Source organism: Mirounga leonina, unplaced genomic scaffold (genome assembly GCF_011800145.1).
Source record: "Mirounga leonina isolate KUSES-001 unplaced genomic scaffold, KU_Mleo_1.0 Mir_150, whole genome shotgun sequence".
NCBI lineage: Eukaryota > Metazoa > Chordata > Mammalia > Carnivora > Phocidae > Mirounga > Mirounga leonina.
In genome coordinates this window covers 21715658-21738897 of record NW_023270374.1, presented here as the reverse complement: position 1 = coordinate 21738897, position 23240 = coordinate 21715658, and the positions used below count along the sequence as shown (strand labels likewise).

The window sequence follows — 23240 nt, the reverse complement described above, 5'->3', positions numbered from 1 at the left end:
GGGACTCGATCCAGGGACTCCAGGATCATGACCTAAGCCGAAGGCAGTTGCTTAACCAACTGAGCCACCCAGGCGCCCAAAATATTTGTGTTTCTAAATTAAGAAGTGGATCCTACATTTTTCTATCTTTTGTTTTACTTTAAGATCAGTGGAGAATTAACATCTTAGTAAGTTTTTTTCTTTACCCTGAAAAAAGGGAGAAATAGAATGCATTGTATCATAATTTATTTTTTTTTAAGAACCCTGGATTTAGGGATGCCTGGGTGGCTCAGTCGCTTAAGCGTCTGCCTTCGGCTCAGGTCATGATCCCAGGATCCTGGGATCGAACCCCACATCGGGCTCCCTGCTCAGCAGGGAGTCTGCTTCTCCCTCTGCCTCTATGCTCTGTCTCTCTCTCAAATAAATAAATAAAATCTTAAAAAAAAAAAGAACCCTGCATTTAAATAGTATTCCTCACTATTCCCCCAGATATAATCTTATTACGGATGTAGGTGCATCCCTACCTATAGATGAGTAATTGAGAGACAGAAAAGGAATAAGCAACTTGTGCAAAGTCACACAGTACGTTTGTAGTGAATGAGATCCCAGGTCTTCAGAGTGTTGGCCTGGGATCTTTTCCAAGGGAAATCTGACAAATTAGAAGATTTCTGTGAGGAACACCATCAAGCATTACAGGACCAAAATATGACTGAATACACAGGAGGATATGTTCTTAGAAGGGAAAACTTAATATCGTAAAAAAAAGAAGTCAATCCTTCCTAAATCAATATTTAAACTTCATACAATTCTGATTTTTTTAGAATTAAGGATGCAAAAACAGGCATATATATTAGGTTATTAATAACAGAACTATGTACATGTGAAGAACTAGCAATATTCTAATGTCCAACAACAGGTGATTTGTTAAGTAAATTTATGATAGATATATGGGATTAAATATTTTGAAGTCATTTTATTTTGAGACATACCATAGGCCATAAAGATTGGTCATAAAATTATATTAAGCTAAATAACCAGACTAAAATATATATAAAACTCAGAAGCAACCATAAGGAAATATATGAATATCTAACAGTCATTATCTTTGGGATATGGAGGTGATAGGGAATTTTTTTTTAAGATTTATTTATTATTTATTTATTTGAGAGAGAGAGAGCACAAGCAGGAGGGGCAGAGGGAAAGGGAGAGAGAATCTCAAGCAGACTCCGTGATGAGCACAGAGCTGGATTTGGGGCTCCATCTCATAGCCCTGAGATCACGACCTGAGCCAAAACCAAGAGCCAGACGCTTGAATGACTGTGCCACCCAGGCAACCAAGTGATAGGGAATTTTTTAAATGCTCTTCTGCACTTTTTCACATTTTCTACAATGAGTATGTGATAGTTCTAAAACCAGGAAAGTGATTAATGTTATCTAAAGAAGAAAGTAGGTATTTCCTGCTCTGAGAAGGGAAATGTTTCACCCAGTATATGAATGTCTCCATGTGTTTGTATTTTCTGCGTGCTTCATCTTGTTGTTCTGTCCCTACACAAGGTACTGATGGGCGGGCCCTATGGGAGTATTCCCAGAAAGACAGTGCCTCGGGCTGAAGAAGAAAAAGCCATGGATTTTTCTGTCCTTTGGGATTTTGAGGTACTATCCCCAACATGCCAATGCACTTCTATCATGTGATTGTAAGGCCTAAAATCTGCATGGATAAGTGTGAAATATTGCATTTAGTCATTGGAAAACCAGTAGCGCTTAACTCAAATGGGGTCCCCATATGCCAAATGAACTAGCCAACCATGTCCTCCTAAGTCCCCTTCATGGGTCCTTTCTGCAGCCACACACTGTTCCTTTCTCTCTGCCAGATCCATGCAAGTGATCCTATAGGATGGTTTTCTCTCCTCATACCCACAGGAAGACTCCAGGGCTATCACCAGTTCCGCCATTCCCAAGCTTCACATGGCATCCTCAACTGAATATCCTACCTGCTCCTCAAATTCAACATCTACCCAGCTAAACCCACATTGCGTTTTCCCATCTCCTTTATTGGAACCACCCCATTCACCCAATCATTCAAGTGTGAAACCTGAAAGTCATCCTACACTTCTCCCTCTTCCTCACTACCACCCCCCCACACACACACACAACCAATCAACCACTAACTCTATCTTGATTCAGTCCCCCTTTCTCTATCCCTCTTGCCTCTTCTTTGAATCATGTCCCCACCGTACCAGGACCATGTCAGAATCTTCTACCTCTGCTTCCTGCTTTGACTCGGCTCCTAAAAATCTTCATTCCCTCTGCTGCCAGAGTGATCTTTCTGAAATGCAAACCTGCCCCCATTGCTTCCCTACATCTGATATTCATTTATTCCCATTCCCAAATGGAATAAAATCCAGTGTTTTAAATCAGGTTTAAGAAAGAACTGTTCACCACCTGGCTGCTCCCTCCCTCTCCAGCTCCATTTCTGTCTCAGACCTCATACTTTAAGTTCCAATATTTATCAAGTTTGGGGGAAGTCCCTGAATGCATCACATACCAGTGCCCCACTGCTTTTGCTCAGGACACGGCTTGGAACACCCCTCCCTCCTTCTGGGTCTCCTCACCCCTATGCCTTTGTGGGGCTTGGTCTGCAGCTCCAAGGAGTTCCTGAGGCTGGGAAGCCTGGCTGTGATGGTTCAGGCAACAGGTCATTGCTGCTGCCATCATTCATGCTCAGGTTCAAGTTCAGGTCAGGTTCATACTTCTCAGGTATGTGTGGAAGTGAGTTGGAGTATTTTTCCAAGTCATTTGGAGTAAGGGTGTTGCAAATAACTACTGCACTTCTATACTACTAAGTATTATATATACTACTATTACTACTGTGTACTACCACTAAGGATTTCTTTTATTCTTTATTTTGCTCAAGGACTCCTATGGAAACATCCTATCTGCCCAAAACAAACTGAATCTATTCAACAATAATCCTCTGTTTTGTTGTTGTTGTTACCAATGGTAAAGTTTTTTTCTTTTTTTTTAATTTTTTTTTTTTAAATAATCTCTTGGGTAAAGTAGCATCTGTCAGAATTCTCTACTGCAAAGTTAGTATTTTTCTCTTTTCAATTAGTATTTTGGGGAGTGCAGTGGATTTTAATGTAACAAGGTATGAAAAGTTTATTATGTGATTCAGGTTCCCCATTACAACTAATAGGGGATGACTATTTATTATTGAGTTTAGGTATATCAAAGAAGAAACAGCCTCAAGTATATGAAAAGACTATTAAGATTTGCCTCCCCTTTCCAACTCCGTATCTGTGTGAGGCTAGAATAATCCCGTTTTACCTTCAGCAAAGACGTAAAAGAAACGCTAAAATTCTAAGCTAATTATTACACCTGAAAAGTGTACTGATTATACCTAAAGCCAATTATACCTAAAAACCAAAACGAAACAAAACTTGAGGTTCAGATTAGACTGTAAGCCTTGTAAATGTATCATTTTCTTTGTAAGTTTTGTACTGAGAAATCTCACAGACCCCCGCCTACTTCCAGAGTGTTACAGTAAGACCCTGGAAATGTGAGGGGGAAAGAATTTGGAGCTCTTTGTGCATGTGCACACACACACACACGCACACGCACACGCACACCTTTCCCCCTAATTGTATCCGGAATGTTAGCAACGCTTCCTTCTCGTTCTGTATCTGTATGCGTTCTATATAATGGAGAATAAAGAGAATGAAGGAGAGACGTGGAGACATGGATAGACTCTGGAGCAACTGGGGGAAGTTAAAGGAAGAACAAGGACACCCAGAATTCTTCCTTTCACCCCTCAGACTCCCATTAAACCCCTGAGAAAGAAATCCCAGGTAGAATGACAGCGTCTGATGACCATCCGTGCTAAGCTTACAAACCCAGAGCATTTGGACCTGTCCCACAGGGTTACATCAAGTATTCTGCTCTCTTCTATGGCTTCTACAACAACCAGAGGACTATCGGGTGGCTGAGGTACAGGTTGCCCATGGCGTACTTTATGGTGGGGGTCAGCGTGTTCGGCTATAGCCTGATGATTGTCATTAGATCGTAAGTACGACCATCTCTTTTACAGACTTTTCATTTTCTTCACACAACAGCCCAGTCTGTGCCTCCTTACCTTCCTGTGGGAATTTAGAGAGAAAACAAGGAGACATATAAAGCAGATATGGATTGTCATATGTGATATAAAAGACATAAACAGGGTAATACAGGAAGTTTTGAGAAATGGGATGGAAACATCTTTACAAGATGCTGAGAACTGCCAGTCACACTGTAAGTCTGGGGCACAGCAATTTACACAAAGAAAGAGCATATGCAAAGGCCCTGAGGCAGCAAATACCCTAGTGAGTTCCAAAACATGTCAAAAGGCCAGTGTGGTTTGAGAGTGAGCAGGTACCTGGTAAAGTAAGGCTGGAGAAGTCTTCAAAGTCTGTTTTTGCTTTCCCCAGAGCTCAGCTTCCTCAGAAAAACTCTTCTGCTCCTCTTCAACTCTAGCTTGCATGTAAAAAACTCAAAAGAACATATGTGGTGTGATTAACCATGGTGTCCTCTCTGGCCCCAACTCTACCTGTCTCTGTGGTCAGAAACGGCCTTTTAATATGTCTGTGTCTCTTAATTTATATCCTCTGAAGAAAAACTTTGGCCCATGAATAGCCTTCTTCTAAGCCAGGGGACCCCAATCAGCACAGGCTGGTGCAGGGTGAGGAGGTACAGTCTCCTGCACAAACCTGACTACCAGGGCCCACCCCCCCTTCAGCAGGGCCACATGAGGTCATTCCTCCCAGAAGAGCACAGGTAGCTGTGTCTGCAGGAGAGGAGTTGAGCAGGGGTTAGAAACTCCAAAAAGGCAGCATGCAGGCTTAGCATGGCTTTCTGTCACATCATCTCAGGAGAAAACACTACTGTTCGCGAGGGACTGCCCAGCATGTGATAGTCACCACTGGATGATGGGTGGCTGCCCTGCCAGATCTATCAGAGGAAATAGGCTTGCTTTTATTCTTAGCCCTCATGTTATTGCAATGTTCCCTGTTATTATCCCAGATAAGTATAGGGATACAGAAGGTTTCCCTGATGAACCAAAACTCTGAGTCAACTAAGCCCATGGAGTAGCAAATCCCAAAAGCCAACACATAAGATAGAGAGGCACAAACTCTCCTGTACACATGCTGTATCTGATAGAGGACCTGCTTGGAATTCTGATTCCCACAGCAAGCATGAGGATAGGGAGGATAAAATGGGTAGGTAACGAGGCAGGTCCAAGGGACTTTCAACCTAGTTTGCTTAAGAGAAGGATGTACATGTCACTGGTTGCAGTAACTACCTCAAGGCTTGTTGGATTTTATATCAGAAAATAAATATCTTTTCTGTTCAAGAAAATAGGTGAATTAGAAGGGGTTGTTCCTGCTTGAGAATAGAGTCCCCATAAAGGGTTCTCAAACAACATTGGCAGATAAGTCAAGACACAGGAAAACAGATGTCAGAGTAGAAAACACGGCTCAGTGGTTCATTATCCAGATGATACCATGCGTGCTTGCTGTGGACTCTGATCTGGGTTGGAAGGCACCCTGGCTATCATTAGTTCAATTCGAATCATCTTGGCTCTTTCTCTTCATTGGATGCCTGCTACCTGTGCCCCAGACCAGCTGAGGCCAAGGTTCCCTTGGGCTAACAGCAGTGGTATGCACCCTACAGGATGGCCAGCAATACCCAGGGCAGTGCAAGCGATGGGGAGAGTGCTAACTTCACATTCAGCTTCAAGATGTTCACCAGCTGGGATTACCTGATTGGGAATTCAGAGACAGCTGACAACAAATACGCCTCCATCACCACCAGCTTCAAGGTAGGCGCCCCAGGGTAGTTCCCACGTCCTGGGGGAACTTTGGGTCCCTCTGCTCATTAGGAGACTTCACCTAATGAGCATGGGGCATGGTAAATAATATCCCCAAGTAATTTGTGGAAAGAGCTTTACCACCAGAGGTGTGATCCTAGCTCTCAAGCCTTCAAGAAAGAATGCTCTAGGCTATTACCCACCATCTGTTTCCTAATATGGCGGAGAATCACGGATGCTGGGACTTGGTCCTGACTGTTTCCTCGTGGAACTCTTTTCTGCCAGAGAACCTGGAAGGACTCATTTGGGGCTGCAGTTCTCAACCTTTGATGCATGTTTGAATCATCTAAGCAGCTTTAAAAATCTTTTGGGCCCAAACCCCCAGACATTCTGGTATAATTGGTCAGGGGCTGGGGGATTCCTGGCATTGAATTCTTTAAAAGCTCCCTGAGTGATTAGAAATCCCAGAAAGAGTTGAGAACCCTGGTTTGGGGGGGGGGCGTCAATTAAATGTGCAGCAACTCCCTACTTAATTATCTCATTAATTTGTTCACGAAAGATATGTGAAGTGGTCTACACATCTCTATTTTATAAAATAAAAGCGAACCTAAGGGTAAACAAATGAATGAAGGCAGAAACTAGTATGCTGAAGTGCAGCACACCTTATTTGTTCCTCCATGTCTGTAAAAACCATCCAGAGTTCTTGATAGTTCAATATTTCTCCTGTCTGATCAGTCAGACTTTCTTTCCCCCAGGACCTGCCAAAGGTCAGATTTACAACACACTTGTCTTTTCTTCTTCCTTCTGTTCTCTTCTGGCCCTTCCTGGTAGCTACCCACTCACCAATGCCTACAAATGGCAGGTACGCCCACCAGGAGCAGAGCTTGGGCTCAGCAGCTCACTACATGGGTTTTGTGAGCCTACAGTCCTGACAGCTTGGCAGTGGGTAGCGCAGGGAGCTGGCTGGGCTCTCCTCCCTTTTCCTTCTCCCAGGAATGGGGCGGCCGGGGGGGTGGGGCGCCACTGGCAGAACATCCAAGCGCCGGAGAGGGGTCAAAGGGGCTTTGCCTCTTCCTCCAGGCCTACCCAAGAGAGACAAAAAAGGTCATGTCTATGAAACACTTTGAACATCTGGCAAGGTGAAGGCTTTTTCTCTGAGTCTATTAAAACCAGAGATAATAACCTTAAATAACAGAGCACATATGAAAACTGCATGAGCTAGTGCATATTAACTGCTTGATAAATTAGTTAAACCTGAACCTGAATACAGTAACTGTTCATTGATTAGAAAAGTCTCCTTCCAGGTACTTTGGTAATCAGGAGACCTCATTTACTCTCTTGGGTCTGGCACATACTATTTCTGTCTTCATAGAGAGTTACTGATGCAGGATGAAAAGTTTATAATAAGAAATCTAGGGGTGACTGGGTGGCTCAGTCGGTTAAGTATCTGACTCTTGATCTCAGCTCAGATTTTGATCTCATGTCATGAGTTCAAGCCCTGCATTGGCCTCCATGCTGGAAGTGAAGCCTACTTAAAAAAAAATATATATATATATATATTATATATATATAATATATATATATACACACATATATATGACTATTGTATTTTTATATACAACTGCAAACCACTAGAAAATAATTTTAACCCTATTTACAATAAAATTACATAAATCACATAAAATTCTTAGGCATAGAGTTAACAACAACAACAACAAATATACAAGACTGCTACACTAAAAAATATAAGGCATTTCTGAAAAAAATTAAGAAACCCTAAATAAATGGAGATATACCATGTTCATGGATTAGACAGAGATCAATAAATTATGACCCAGGGGCAAATCCAGCCTGCTGCCTATGTTTGGAAATAAGATTTTATTGAAACAAAACCATGCCTATTTATTTCCATATTGTCAGTGGTTGTTTTCATGTACTATGGCATAGCTGAGTAGTTGTGAAAGAGACCACATGGCTTGCAAAGCCAAAACTATTTACTATATGGCTCTTTAAAAAAAAAAAAAAGTTTATTTATTTGAGAGAGAGAGAGAGAGTACAAGCTGGGGGAGGAAGAGGGACAAGCAGACTCTGCATTGAACCTGGAAGCCTACTCAGGGCTCGATTTCACAACCCTGAGATCATGACCCAAGCCAAAATCAAGAATCTGACGCTCAACCGACTGAGCCACCCAGGCGCCCCTACTATATGGCTCTTAATAGAAAATGTTTGCTGGCCCCCAGATTAGAAGACTCAGTATTGTTAACATCTCATTTAATCTATTTGATCTATAGTTTTAAAACAATCCCAGTCAGACAATTGCTGAGATCTCTCTGGGCCATAGTATCTATGACATGGGTAATAATAGAAACTACTCCATTGGTTTGTTACTGGGATTAGGAGGGATGATGCAAAGCAAGTGTTTAGCACCACATCTGGCATACAGTAAGTATTCAATAAATCTAAGCTTTTGTTATCACATGTACCAAAATGGCAATAACAAAAGAAGATATATCTTCTTTTTTTTTTCAAAGACTTTATTTATTTATTTGACAGAGAGAGACACAGTGAGAGAGGGAACACAAGCAGGGGGAGTGGGAGAGGGAGAAGCAGGCTTCCCGAGGAGCAGGGAGCCTGATGCAGGACTCGATCCCAGGACCCTGGGATCATGACCTGAGCCAAAGGCAGACGCTTAATGACTGAGCCACCCAGGCACCCCAACACGATCTATCTTCTTAAAGAAAATAATACTTGGGGTGCCTGGGTGGCTCAGTCAGTTGAGCATCAGACTCTTGATTTGGGGTCAGGACATGATCTTGGGGTCATGGGATCAGGCCCCTCATTGGGCCCCACGTGGGGCTCCATGCTGGGTGTGGAGTCCGCTTGAGATTCTCTCTCTCCCTCTCCCTCTCCCTCAGGCCCTCCCCACCTCTTGTGTGCTCTCGCTCTCTCTCTAAAAATAGATAAATAAATCTTAAAAAAAAAAAAAGAAAAAAGAAAATAATTCCCCATAGGGCAAGAGTGCTCTGCCCTACCTCCTCTGTATTATTTCATTTATGAAAATATAGTAAGTAGTCATCTCAGGAAGCCAACAATGATGGTTCCCATTGGTTCCTGGCCTGTCATTATTCACATCTTATTTCCACACATTAAGGAATCAATAGTGGATGAACAAGAGAGTAACAAAGAAGAAAATATCCATCTGACAAGATTTCTCCGGGTCCTGGCCAACTTTCTTATCATCTGCTGTTTGTGTGGAAGTGGGTACCTCATTTACTTTGTGGTGAAACGATCCCAGGAATTCTCCAAAATGCAAAATGTCAGCTGGTATGAAAGAAATGAGGTAAAAAGGACATCTCTGTAGAAGTGAATACTGAGGGCAAACATGGAAATTATACTGGTTCCTATGCAATTCAGCTGAATTACTGAAAATCCGGATTATAAGACATGTTTTAAAAAGTGAAATTACATCCCTTTCCAGTTAAGTTTGAACAAAGAGTCACCTCTTATTAGGCTTTTATAGGTTGTCAAGGCTGGATTATAATTAGCATGTCAGTCAACTGAATAGTAAGTTGTCTTAGCACCCACTATTAAAAAGGTGATCTTTTCTTCACAGCTCTACGGTGCCATACATCATAAATCAAGTATCTGTTAATGTGTGAGTGTGAGTCTGGGCTCTCTATTCTATTCCATTGGTTTATTTATCTGTTCCTGCACTAAAAAATACACTGATAAACTATGGCCTTGAAGTATGTCTTGATGTCTGGCAGAGTGAGTTCTCTTATCAAGATTCACAATAAAACTCATTAAAGTTTCATTGTGATTATATTGAACTCATAAATCTCTTGGGAATTTAATATCTTTAGTAGTTGGCAAAATGGCTACAAGTTCTTCCCCTTCTTATAATCCTATATTTCTTTGCAATATGATTTTCTAGCTTCTCTCATGAAGAGGTAGAATCTATTTCCCCACCCTTGGAATCCAGCTAGTTTAACCATGTGAGTTGCTTTAGCAATGAGACAATAGCAACCATGATATAAGCAGACTTGAAAAATGCTTGTGTATTGGAACTTGCCCTCTTGGAAACCCTGAGACCTCCACCATGTGAACAGTTCCAGGCTAGCCTGTTGAATGATGAGAGACACATGGCCCAGTTATCTCATCACTCTCCACGATAGCCAGTCAACTACCAGACATATGAATGAAGCCATCAACCATCAGCTGACCATAGATACATGAATGAATCCACATGAGGCCAGCAAAAGAACCACCTACCTAAGCCCAGAGAAAAAATACGGACCCACAGAATCATGAGCTAAATAAATTAAATAATAAGAAAATCTATCTCTTCCCATGAAGCAAAAAAGGATAGAAAAAGAAATGTGCAACTGGTAGGACAAATGGAAAGCATAAAATCAGATAGAATTAATGTCAGTGATTACAATAAATGTAAATGGATTAAAGCTACAGTTTAAAAGCAATAATAGGGGCGCCTGTGTGGCACAGTTGGTTAAGCATCTGCCTTCAGCTCAGGTCATGATCCCAGGGTCCTGGGATCAAGCCCCACATCAGGCTCCTTGCTCAGCAGGGATCTGCTTCTCCCTCTCCTTCTGTGCTCTCTCTTTCACTCTCACTCTCTAGTAAATAAATAAAATCTTTTAAAAAATAAAGGCAATAATAATCACAATGAATTTTTTTAAGCTACATGCTATTTACAATTAACTTATCTAAAACATCAGGTCACCAAACTAATAGGGGGATCCAAAAGATGCCTGAGATGGATTCTGCCCTTAAGTGGATTGCAGTTTCCTTAGGAAGCAGACTTGACAAGAATAAACCAAAGCACAAACAGCAGTGGGCAGGAATAGTGATCAACTAAGACATTTTGGGTTACAGAGGTGTGGCAGGTGGAGAGTTCTTTGTGAGCTGGAGAGGCAGGGGGATTTTGTGGCAAAGGCAGGAATTAGGCTATGCATTAAACAAACATGTGAAGAAGGGCAGTGATGGATGTGGTGCGGTGATGGCCCTCCAGATGTGAAGCACTGCATGAACAGGTGTGAAAGTGGTAAGAAGGCAAGTCAACAGTCAGTGTGATAGCGTATAAGGGAGTCAGAACCAGCCCAGAAGATTTGACCCACCTGCACTTTGGTCAGCAGTTCAAGGATTTACTCTCCACTAAATAAGCAGTTTTAGTTACAAAAAAAAAAAGTTCTACCATGATCAGGTTCAGTTATACGAGTCAGGATTCTCCCAAAATTGGAGCCAAAATTTAGTGCTTACCAGGCTCTAGGCTAGTAGACTTATGTCCACGATCTCTTCTGACTCTCACAACAAGAACTGTCATTCCCACTTTACACATGAAGAAACAAGAAACTCAGAGAAGTTATATAACTTTTCCTAAGTTACAAAGCCAGCAAGTGATAGAGCTGGGGCTCAAACCCAGAGAATTGACTCCAGATGCCATACTCTTTACCACATCCCTCTGCTGTTAGTTCCCTTCTGTGATCTCAGCTTCCTGTCTTCCATGTTCCTGAGATAAGAGCTACCACAGTGACTCTTGCCCAGCTCATGACTTTTACAGAACACAAAGCACTGTTCCATATGTTAACTCATTTATTTCTCAAAGAAAATTTGCTATTTTGGGGCGCCTGGGTGGCTCAGTTGATTAAGCATCTGCCTTCAGCTCAGGTCATGATCCCAGGGTCCTGGGATCGAGTCCCGTGTCGGGCTCCTTGCTCAGCCAGGAGCCTGCTTCTCTCTCTGCCCCTCTCCCCCACTCATTCTGTGTGTGTGTGTGTGTGTGTGTGAAAGAAATAAATAAAATCTTAAAAAAAAAAAAAGAAAAATTGCTATTTTTATCAATACTGATAGCAACAATCATGATGGCAACCAGTCACAGAGTTATGATATGTGAGATATATGCTGACTGCTCCAGGCATATTGGTGCCTTAGCCAAGGTCACACAGCAAGTTGTGGAGACCTGAGAGCATCTCCAGAGGCAGAGGAGGAGTCAACAAGGAGATGGAGATGCATGGCCCTGGGGAGTACAGAGATGGTGGCGAAGCAAGTGATATTGATGACATGAGTAATCCAGGCTTTCCTGATTTCTCAGGTAGAAATTGTGATGTCCCTGCTTGGTATGTTTTGCCCCCCTTTGTTTGAAACCATTGCTGCCCTGGAGAATTATCACCCACGCATTGGACTGAAGTGGCAGCTGGGACGCATCTTTGCACTCTTCCTGGGGAACCTCTACACATTTCTCTTGGCCCTGATGGATGATGTTCACCTCAAGGTAAAGACCACAAACTCCCCCAATCCCTGGTGCCCACCAAATTTCCTTTTTCAACTATAATTTCCTTATGCGTAATTCCTATTAACTAAAGAAATTTTAGAAAATTGAGAAAAGTACAGTGAAGAAAAAGATATATCTATATCCCCAGAATCCTATGAGCCAAAGACAACCACTGTTAATATTTTGCTACAGGTCTTTACTGTCTTTTTTCTTAGGTAGTCTTTTTTACATCATATACATGTCATTTGGTATCCTTAATATTTTATCTGCAGCCTTTCCTATATTGCATCATAGCTGCCATAAATGTTTACCAGCCAAGTAAGTGTCCATTGACATGATATGTCATGGTTGACCCAACCTTCCATCACTGGTCACTAGATGGTTATGGAGCACCCACTATGTCAGGCCCTGAGGGTACAGCAGACAGCAAGACACAGTCCTGTTCCAAGGGTATTCACATCTAGGCTGGGAGACAGACTCATTCAATACAGCATGCTGTGGCATGTGCTTCAGTGGGGGCAAGCTCAGGGAAGCATGGCAGTCCATAGAGGGACTCCAGATTTCCCCCGCCCAACCTGGGGAGTCTTACCAGACATTGGAAAAAGCAGAGGGAACAGCTGATGCAAACAAGGAACTGCAGGATGCCAAAGATTGGAGTGGAGGGAAAAAGGGGGAAATGAACCTAAGGGAAGGGTCAGATGATGATGGTCCTCTTCCCCACCCCTTCCTCCTCATTATTTAGCTGTATGAACTTTTACCTGAGTTTAACAGAAAACTATTGGAAGATTCTAAGTATGGAAGTCACTCGCCTACCCCTCCACCTTCATCTCTGGTTTTCCTCCTACCCCAGTGAGCTGTTCTCTCCTGAGCCTCACATTTCCTCCATGGGACAGAATTTTCTCTTGCCTGTCTCTCCACGCTTCTCCCCATGTTTGTCTCGTTGACTAACCCTCCCTGAGGTTTTGTCTCAGATGTCATTGCCTCCAGGAAGTTCTCTGTGGCCCCATGGTCTGATGTGGATTTCCTTGGTCCCCAGAGAGTATTTCCCATAGCTCTTATCACTCTATTTTATAATTGTTCATCTTTGTCACCTCCTAGACTGTGAACTTTCTGAGGGAGGCTGTCTCTCTTTTTCACTCTTGTGTCACCACTACCTTACCTGCCCAGAATAGACCCTGAAAAATATTACTCTCAAAAGAAGAATGAGGGGCGCCTGCGTGGCTCAGTCGGTTGAGCGTCTTCCTTCTGTTCGGGTCATGATCCCGGGGTCCTGGGATGGAACCCTGCATCGGCAGTCCCTGCTCAGCAGGGAGCCTGCTTCTCCCTCTCCCTCTACCTGCCACTCTGCCTACTTGTGCTCTCTATCTCTCTGTCAAATAAATAAATAAAATCTTTAAAAAAAAGAAGAAGAATGAATGAATGACTGGAAGATGGTTGGATGGATAGATGGATGGATGGACGGACAGATAATAACTTAGAAAAGAACTTCATGGAAAACACCCAAGGACATCAGCCAAATGCCCCCCTCTCCTGTATAGACTGAAAGGCTGGGGAGGGCATTTCTGTAGAGACTGCTGAGGGGTAGGGCAGAAGCTATGTGGTAGAATGGTGGCATGTTCTGACTTTAATTGTTGTTCCCGTGGAAACAGTTGAACCATCCCTGGCTCCTTCCAACCCCACATCTCCATCTTCCATTCTAGCTTTCTAATGAAGAGACTATAAAGAACATCACTCACTGGACACTGTTTAACTATTACAACTCCTCAGGTTGGAACGAGAGTGTCCCCCGGCCACCCCTGCACCCTGCAGATGTGCCCCGGGGTTCTTGCTGGGAGACAGCCGTGGGCATTGTGAGTAGTTATGCTCTCCTGCAAAAGTGATCTCTGTTCTCAGTTCTTTGTTATTTCTTTCGTGATGTTTCTATTTTTAAGCCACCAAAATGTCAAGCCAGTATTTCTTAGGAAACGTCTACCTTTTCTCTTTCTCATTTTTTTTCAGCATCCCACATATTTTTCCACATGCTCCATTCATCAGCCTAATACCACTTAGATTCATTTAGAGTCTTACTGCAAATTTCACTGAAAGCCTGAGTTTCTCCACCTCGAAATAAGGAATAAATACTCCTAAAAATGGATGCAGGATTTGTGTATATATGCATCTGTGCATCTTTGTAAAGAGAATTAATGGTTTTCATTAGTCTCAAAAATTAACAACTACCATTTCTCCTTATGCACTGTCACCATTATTCCTGTAGCTTGCACAGTATGGACTTCAAAGGCTAATGTTCTTTGCCTTCCTAGGCAGAAACTTGAAGAATTCACAGGTAACATGGGGATCAGCTGCCTTCTCTTCCTCAACTCCATCTCCTGCACAGGGTTTTCTTTCATATGCCACCACACTGAGATGCAGAGTTTATTACTTCTTCATGAGTTCCCTGAAGAACCCAATCACATAGAGCACTAGAAAGCAGTGTTTTTAACTGAGGATGGTGAAGTACAATGAAGGAAGAGATTACATCACACAGTCCATCAAACCCTGCCTATAAATCCACCAGCAGATATTTTCCTGTAGCAGAGTGTCCTTCTCCCGGGGTCCTGGGGGCCTTTTCTCCCCAGGTCCTCCATGGAGGGCTCAGACTCACCATTTCTGGTCTCCTCCAGTCCACATTCCCCCATACTCTTGAAATCCTCCTCTTCATTAATGTACAAAGCAAACCGGCTTCCCTAACTCCTGCATTTCTAAAGCCATCACAGGGTATAAAAGAGAGAGAGTCTTCAAGTCAATAAAACCCACCCTCCTTAGAAGGCAAAAGAGAGTTCATTACCTACGTGGTTCCTTCGGAATATTCCGCAATAGGATTTCTCATTTCCTATCTCACGCCCTTGAGAGACGTCTCTCTTGCCCTCCTCCCTGAATGCCCATCACTGTTCCCAACACTGATTAAAGCTTGTCTCTTTCTAACTTGTCAGTAATGATGGGTTTGAGCTGTTACATCCTGCTCACCTGTATCCTCCACCACCTCCACCCCAGGTCCCAGAGCATAACCTTACACAGAAGTAGAGGCCTGATACATGTTGACTTGTCTGTTACTTAGGAGCATTAACTTGAATTCTTATTGAAGGATAATCCTGAAAACTCAACAGCCGTTCATCCAGCAAATATTCATTAATCATCCTGAAGGATACAAAAATGAATAAAGCAGACCCTGGGCCCTCTAGGCACTCCAAGGCTATTTGATAGATGTCTTAAAGGTTGTGATGATCCCTGGTAGATCTTTTCCATTTTTTTAAATTAATAAATTATATACACTCTATAAAGCAGAGAAAACTTTGCTTTTGGCTCTTCCACTATGTGGCTCATGAAAAAACCTGCACTATTATCTCTGTATAACAAGCCAAAAATCCAATTAGCAGGAGATGAAGAATGCTGGCTCTTGTCCACAGGGACGATGGTCAGATTCAGTCTTAGCTAGGGGCAGCTACATTTCAGAGGAGGTGGAGGAAGCAAGGAGGGAGCCTTCAGATACCCTCTCTGTGCAATAGTGCTGATAACTACCCTACCTTGGGCACTGCCAATGTGCCAGGCAATTTGCATGCATAATCACTAAGCTTCCCAATAATCCTGCAAGGTTGATATCATTATCAGCTTTGAGAGGCTCAGAGACTATTCCAAAAGCAATATGATTTGTAACTTGTAAGGCTGGGACCTAAAAATAAGCATTTTCCAAAGCCTGGGGTCCTTTTTCTGGCACCACCTCTCTGCCACCAAGAACCAGCAGGTCACAGAGAAGATTCGGGTGGGTGGGGAAGACTTTGCATGGCTGCAGTCAACTGGGAAAAGTGGACAAGGTTTGACCCTGACCATGACCTTTTCCTGTGCTCCCCCTTGCAGGAATTCATGAGGCTGACGGTGTCTGACATGCTGGTAACGTACATCACCATCCTGCTGGGGGACTTCCTGCGGGCTTGTTTTGTCCGGTTCATGAACTACTGCTGGTGCTGGGACCTGGAGGCTGGATTTGTAGGTCACAGTTTCATGAACATCCTGCAGAGGGGCGTCGCAACCATCCTATCTGATATAGTCAGATGCATTCCTGGGCATTCATTTGGATAATTGATGTCACTCTCTGCTCTGCAAAGTAGTGAAGCATTTCCTCTGTATTTCCTTTCAGTGTCCTATTTGCCTTCCTAGAAGAAAACTCCACCTTTTCCCCATGTAATTAACAATGTGACCTTCCTCTCTGGGAAATGGAGGCATTTGGCCTTGAGAAAGGTAGTTCACATGCTTCGGTGCTAAGCAGACGGGTAGTAGAGAAATGCCAAAGTGGCATCAACTTTCATTAGGGAAGGCAAAGAGCACCATCCTTTGGAGTCCACACTGAGCAAATGATAGGAAAGGTAACCAAAGTGGATAAGGCAAAATGGTAGTTCTTTTTTTTTTAAGATTTTATTTATTTATTTGAGAGAGAGAGACCGCGAGAGCGAGCACAAATGGTGGGGGCAGGGGGCCTGACTTGTGGCTCAATCCCAGGACCCTGAGATCATGACCTGAGCCGAAGACAGACGCTTAACCGACTGAGCCACCCAGGTGCCCTGGAAGTGGTAGTTCTTAATTTTTGAGATTGTAATGAAATCCTGGGGTGGGAGAGGGCAGATGTGGATGTGAATGTTTCAGAAAGTCTTGGAAGAAACCAAGAACACAGTAACCATTGGAAGGAAGGAAGCAAGGAGGGAGCATGGAGCTCTGCATGGAGCACTGGGTGTTATGCACAAACAATGAGTCATGGAACACTACATCTAAAACTAATGATGTAATGTAGGGGATTAACATAAGAATAAAAAAAAATGCTTTGAGAAACCTCTTTGGACTTATTCCCTCCACCTGGGACACTCATCTCTCCAACCCCCACCCCCGACCTGGGAAACTGTTCATTCTAAATGTGTGTCATTTCCTCTCTGTGGTGGCCCTCTGTGATATGGCAGAATGTCTGGCCTCATCTGTCCTGTGTGTGTCTCTTCCACAACATCTCACTCCCTGACCCTATTAGTCACTGTTGTTTGGGGGGCTGGGGGACACTTCCCCTTAACTGAGCTCCATATCTTGTTTACCTGTGTCTTCTTCATCGTGGCCTGCAGTAGGGTAGCTGACCTAGGTAAGGGCTCCAGTACAGGTTTCTGTCATATTTTTTTTTCCTTTTAATCACCAGCCACAATTTTACACGAGCCTACTCACCTCCTCCTCACGGTGAGGAAAATTTCGCAACCTCATCTGAGAACAAGGGTGAATGAACCTCATGCTCAAAGAGGATGCCATCTTTAATAGGACAACAGGAAACTGCTAAGATGTCATTGCCCTCAAATTAATTTATAAGTTCAACAAGATCCCCAAATAATACTAAAGTTCATTCTAAAAATAAACATGTGGAAATAGCCAGGAAAAATTGTAAGACAGCAAAATGAAAGGGACTAGACTTACTGTTATATTAAAATATATTATGAAGCTATAATAATCAAAACCGGTACTAGGGAATAACCAAAGTTATCAATGGAACAGAACAGAAAATCCAGAAATACAATCTATATGAAATAATCTATGTGGAAATTTAGTTTAAGATAAAGGCAGTCTTACGAACCATGAGAGACGATGGACTCTGAAAAACAAACTGAGGGTTCTAGAGGGGAGGGGGTGGGAGGATGGGTTAGCCTGGTGGTGGGTATTGAGGAGGGCACATTCTGCATGGAGCACTGGGTGTTATGCACAAACAATGAGTCATGGAACACTACATCTAAAACTAATGATGTAATGTAGGGGATTAACATAAGAAAAAGGCAGTCTTTCAACCCAGTGGGAAAGGAAGGATTATATAACAAAGGGTGGAGACAACTGGTTGACCACTGGGGGAGGGACTATATCTCTCACCCATTTCACCTAAATACACAAATTGTAGGTAAATCAAAGTTTTCATCACCGAAAAATGAATCAAAAAATGAAATCATAAATTTCTAAAAGAAAGCATATATAAAGTTACAATCTTGGGGTAAGGACAATTTTTCTAACCAGGACACAAAACCCAGCAGATGAGACGTTTTAAAAAATATTTTTAAATGTTAAATTTTAAATGCCCAAGACTTGGGGCACCTGAGTGGCTCACCGGTTGGGCGTCTGCCTTTGGCTCAGGTCATGGTCCCGGGGTCCTGGGATGGAGCCCCACATCGAGCCCCGCATCGGGCTCCCTGCTCTGCGGGAAGCCTGCTTCTCCCTCTCCCACTCCCCCTGCTTGTGTTCCCTCTCTCGCTGTGTCTCTCTCTGTCAAATAAACAAATAAAATCTTAAAAAAATAAATAAATAAGAAACAGAACCCTGAAACCAAGGTTTCTCTCGGGTCACTAGTGTAGGCTCTTTGGGCTAGAGTGGCCCTGGCTTAGCCAGTTGACTGGGAATGGGGCCTTGCCAATGCCTAACAACTTCCTTTCTCTTTGTCTGCCTCCCCCTGCAGCCCTCGTACGCTGAGTTTGATATTAGTGGAAATGTACTCAGTTTGATCTTCAACCAAGGAATGATCTGGTGAGCTATGCATTTTGTCTGGGGACCACCTCATTGAGGGAGTCAGAAAACTGGAATCCCAGGCTTGGCCTCCCAACTAGCTGGGGGAAGTGGCTGGACAAATCCTCAGGCCCCTCCGCACTGCCTCCTTTCAGATGACAAATAGAAGGCAGGACGAGATGAGAACCAGGACTATATCCGGCCCACCCATGTGCTACCATGGACAGAGAGGAAAGGAGAGGGACAGAGGAAGATAGAAGGGGAATAAGAAGGAGGAAGGAAAAAAGGAAGAAGTAGAGAGGGGAGAAAGGAGGAGGAAAAAGGGAGAGAGGGAGGAGAAGCAGAGGAGGAAAGGAAAGAAAGAGGAAGGAGGGAGAAAATAAGAAGGAGAGGGGCGCCTGGGTGGCTCAGTTGGTTAAGCGACTGCCTTCAGCTCAGGTCATGATCCCAGGGTCCTGGGATCGAGTCCCGCATCGGGCTCCCTGCTCTGCGGGGAGCCTGCTTCTCCCTCTCCCACTCCCCCTGCTTGTGTTCCCTCTCTCGCTGTGTCTCTCTCTGTCAAATAAATAAATAAATAAATAAATAAATAAATACATAAATAAATAAAATCTTAAAAAAAAAAAAAGAAAAGAAGAAGGAGAGGAGGAGGAAAGGAGCCAAGGAGCTCCCTCCTCTGAGGCGGGGGTTAGAAGAAAAGGCTGCATAATATCAGCCAAAGACTTTTAAGAGGCTGAGGGCTCACTGCAAGCCAGTGTCCCATTCTCTTCATTTAAGAACTTCAGATACTTTTCTGAGCAGCACTGCTATTTTAGGGGGACCACGGAGAAAGAGACAGGAGGCCAAATAATTTGCCAAGTGCCTCGTGGTCAGAACCCAAGCTAATGGTGCTTGGAGGTCTCCCTCTCCTGAGGAATGGGTGGCTTATGGCTTGGTGATAAATGTCCTGATTAAATGGGAGACCCCTGCCCTTGGGACCTGCAGGGAAAGCATCGAGGCCTCATGCTCCTAACCCATCGATCCCATTTCCTCCTGTCATCCTTCCCTGGCCTCTCTTGCTGTGGGGCCAACCGGGTGTGCGGTTTCTACCCTTCCAGGATGGGCTCCTTCTATGCTCCAGGACTGGTAGGCATCAACGTGCTGCGCCTGCTGACCTCCATGTACTTCCAGTGCTGGGCAGTGATGAGCAGCAACGTCCCCCACGAACGTGTTTTCAAAGCCTCCCGATCCAACAACTTCTACATGGGCCTCCTGTTGCTGGTGCTCTTCCTCAGCCTCCTGCCAGTGGCCTACACCATCATGTCCCTCCCGCCCTCCTTCGACTGCGGGCCATTCAGGTGCACAGTCTCGGTTGCATGGGAGCAGCTCCTCTCCCAGAGCACTGGCTCAGAAGTCCTCTCCTCGCGTTACACCAGCCTGCAAAAGGCCATGGAGATCTGGGCAAATCATCAGAGCCGTTCAGTGGCGTTTTCTGCAAGGATGGAAATGTTATATCGCTGCATGATCCAGTATGGTAGCCCCCAGCCATGTGTGGCTCTTGAGCACTTGAAATGAGGACCGAGAAACTGAATTTCTTTATTTCATTATAATTTACTTTAATGTAAATAACCACCCATGGCTGATGGCTACCATATTGGACAGCGCAGCTCTGACCTTTTAACATGTGGATAATCTACTGCCCTGGATTTCCTTACCATGGGATGAGTAATGGGGGGGACGGGGGCGGGGGGGATACTCTGCAGATGAAATAACCATACATTTATCAGTGCCATTCACATGGGAAGCAGCGACTGAGACTCTTGACTGGGTCCCCATGCTCTGCAGGGCATTTGTCAGCACTGTTGGTTCAGGGTATAAGTCAGACTAGTTTAGGAGACTGGGCATTGTATAAAGAACATATAAATAATGATGTAAGAAGGTATATTGAAAAATAATATGCATCTGCTGCTCTCTTTTCCAGCGTGATACCCTCTGCAAACAAAGCCATCTCTCTACCCTATAAGAAGGAGTTCTGTGGTTCGAGCAGTTTGGAACATGCTGCCCCTTTTATCTGCCACCTTCCCACTTAGAAATGCTCAAGGCACACTCTTTATTAATGGATCGGAAGAATCGTGCAATAAGATAATGTGTGCAAGCCAGCGTTCCCATCCTTCTTGACCACAGACTCTTTCTTCATGTAACATGCGTCCAGGGCCGGGAGTGGGGTGAGGTTGGTGAGGCACCAACTCTGAGCTTGCATGATCCTACGAATGAGTAGCTCCTTCCACGTTGTGCATCCTAGGGCCTCACCCAGCTCACTCTAGTCCCGGCTCTGTGCCTACTGTTGTGGATCAACACACGGGGAAATGCTGATCTGGTACTTTCCTGTTTAGAAGGGACTTACCTAGATAAAGCCCTGTGGTGGGTGCCCCCCAGCAAGTGCCGTGGTGCTTGGAGACGTTAGTGGATTGCTCATGGCAGAGTGAGATCTGGCTGCACAGGGGTTCAGATGGAAGGAACAGGGCGGTGGGGGTGGGGCGGCTAGATCTAGAGGAGAAGAATGTGCTGAGCTGTAGAAGGCGTGGGATGCCAGGCTGAAGGGAGAGCCACATGATAGAAATAGTAGAAGCCTCTCTTGACTTCTTCCTAAGCAAGGTTTGGAGGGCTGAGCTCTAGGTGCAAATGCCAGGGCCCCTTTGCTCAGGCTGCCTACCTGCCCCCAGACATGAGTGGGCCTGAGCCATGCCTGGCCCTTGTCATCTGCCCCACCCTTGCTTCATCTGCTACCCCAAGAGGCCCTGACAGCCTACAGCCAGAGAGCAGGGAAAGGAACCTGAAAACGGAACTCAAAAGGAAACATGGCTGCCACCACTTTCCTATCACCCTTCTGATCAAAACTCACCAGCAGCAGTTCTCTCTCTTACTTGCTTCAGGTGTTTTCTCAAAGGTCACCTTCTCAATGAGACCTTCCCCAGAGAACCTAACTAAAACGTCACACACACACACACACACACACACACTTCTTATCATTGTTTCTGCTTATTGCATCTCCATATCAACGTCTAGAATGCCAGGCCTTTTGCTTATCTATCGTGTTTGTTGTCTGTCTCCTTCACCAGGACATAAAGTCCATGAGGGTGTGATTTTTGCTTCCTTTCTCACTGCTTTATACCCAGTGTCTAGAAGAGACCACTTGGTTTATGGTCAGTGCTCAAACTAGACCCTTCACATCACAAAAATTCACTTTTACAGGGAGGGACTTAGGGTTTCAACCAGATCCAGACAGACATCAATGGATGAGATGGGCAACATTGCGTAACATAGAGTTTTCATAACTAAAGTTTCACTGAGGCACAGCCACACCCATTTGCTTACATATAATCTGTGGTTGCTTTCTCACTACAACAGCACAATGGAGTCGTTCCAACAAAGACCATCTGGTTCCCAAAGCCCAAAATCTTTATTATTAGCTCTTTCCAGAAAAAAATTCTCAACCCCCTGACTCAGAGCATAGACTCTAGAGTCTTCTATCTCAGGCCTTTGCCAGCTGGGTCATCTCGAGAAGTTACTTAACTCCCTATACAAGTTAATTGCCTATAATATGGAAATAATTGTAGTGCCTCCGTCATAGTGTTGTTATGAGGATTTAGTGTATTAGTTGCAAAGTACTTAAAGAAGAGGGCTAATTTCCATGGGAAGGCATATATATGAGTTTGTGAAGCCTGAGCCCTGCCCAAGCTGGGGGTAGCTGGTACTCATAACAAGGCTATGAGGTGGGAAGCATTATCTACATCAGGGCTCAGCTACCTTTTTCTGGCAAGAGCCCGATGGTAAATATTTTTGGCTTTGGGAATCAGGAGAAAAAAGTCAAGAATATTATGTAAATACTTATATAATTAGAGAAACAAATGGCCACAAAGTTTTTATTATTTTTTTTAAAGATTTTATTTATTTATTTATTTATTTATTTATTTATTTATTTATTTATTTATTTGACAGAGAGAGAGAGACAGTGAGAGAGGCAACACAAGCAGGGGGAGTGGGAGAGGGAGAAGCAGGCTTCCCACTGAGCAGGGAGCCCGACGCGGGGCTCGATCCCAGGACTCCGGGATCATGACCTGAGCCGAAGGCAGACACTTAACGACTGAGCCACCCAGGCGCCCCCAAAGTTTTTATTATTGACAAAATTCAAGATATGATAATAATAGAGTATAATTTTTTGTAATATAGGTCTACCAATGAAAAGAATTCTTGGGGGAAAGGCGGTGAGAATATCTCACATAACAGGGGCTCAAAGTTACTATTTCCTGTCATCAAACATCAGTTTTACTGCTCAGAATGCCACATTTGCTGCCTGGGTCCATCATTGTACCAGACATGACAACACATCTCCTCCTACCCTAGAAGAAAAATTCCCATGAACTTTACTACTGCTAAGTCATTGAACTGCTGTGCAGTAGAGCAAGTCAGAATCCTCAGCTTCCATTTCTGACAAAATGTACAGATCGGAAAATGATTAACTTATGAGAGCTAATGAAATTCACCATTGACACTATTGACTGCAATTGCACGGGATAGATTCAAATTTTTTCCGCAAATTACCCACTGATG

At 43.8% G+C, this 23240-nt stretch overlaps 1 protein-coding gene across 1 annotated transcript in view; it reads left to right on the top strand.

Annotated features, from left to right (window-relative positions):
* TMC2 (transmembrane channel like 2) overlaps nucleotides 1-23240 on the top strand; it is a 62722-nt gene that overhangs the window by 27249 nt on the left and 12233 nt on the right. The window contains exons 7-15 of the mRNA XM_035006526.1: nucleotides 1534-1632; nucleotides 3899-4041; nucleotides 5686-5833; nucleotides 8973-9161; nucleotides 11931-12110; nucleotides 13811-13960; nucleotides 16002-16130; nucleotides 18607-18674; nucleotides 19748-19987. Coding sequence (XP_034862417.1) covers nucleotides 1534-1632; nucleotides 3899-4041; nucleotides 5686-5833; nucleotides 8973-9161; nucleotides 11931-12110; nucleotides 13811-13960; nucleotides 16002-16130; nucleotides 18607-18674; nucleotides 19748-19987 — 1346 coding nt within the window. The remainder of the gene's footprint in view (nucleotides 1-1533; nucleotides 1633-3898; nucleotides 4042-5685; nucleotides 5834-8972; nucleotides 9162-11930; nucleotides 12111-13810; nucleotides 13961-16001; nucleotides 16131-18606; nucleotides 18675-19747; nucleotides 19988-23240) is intronic.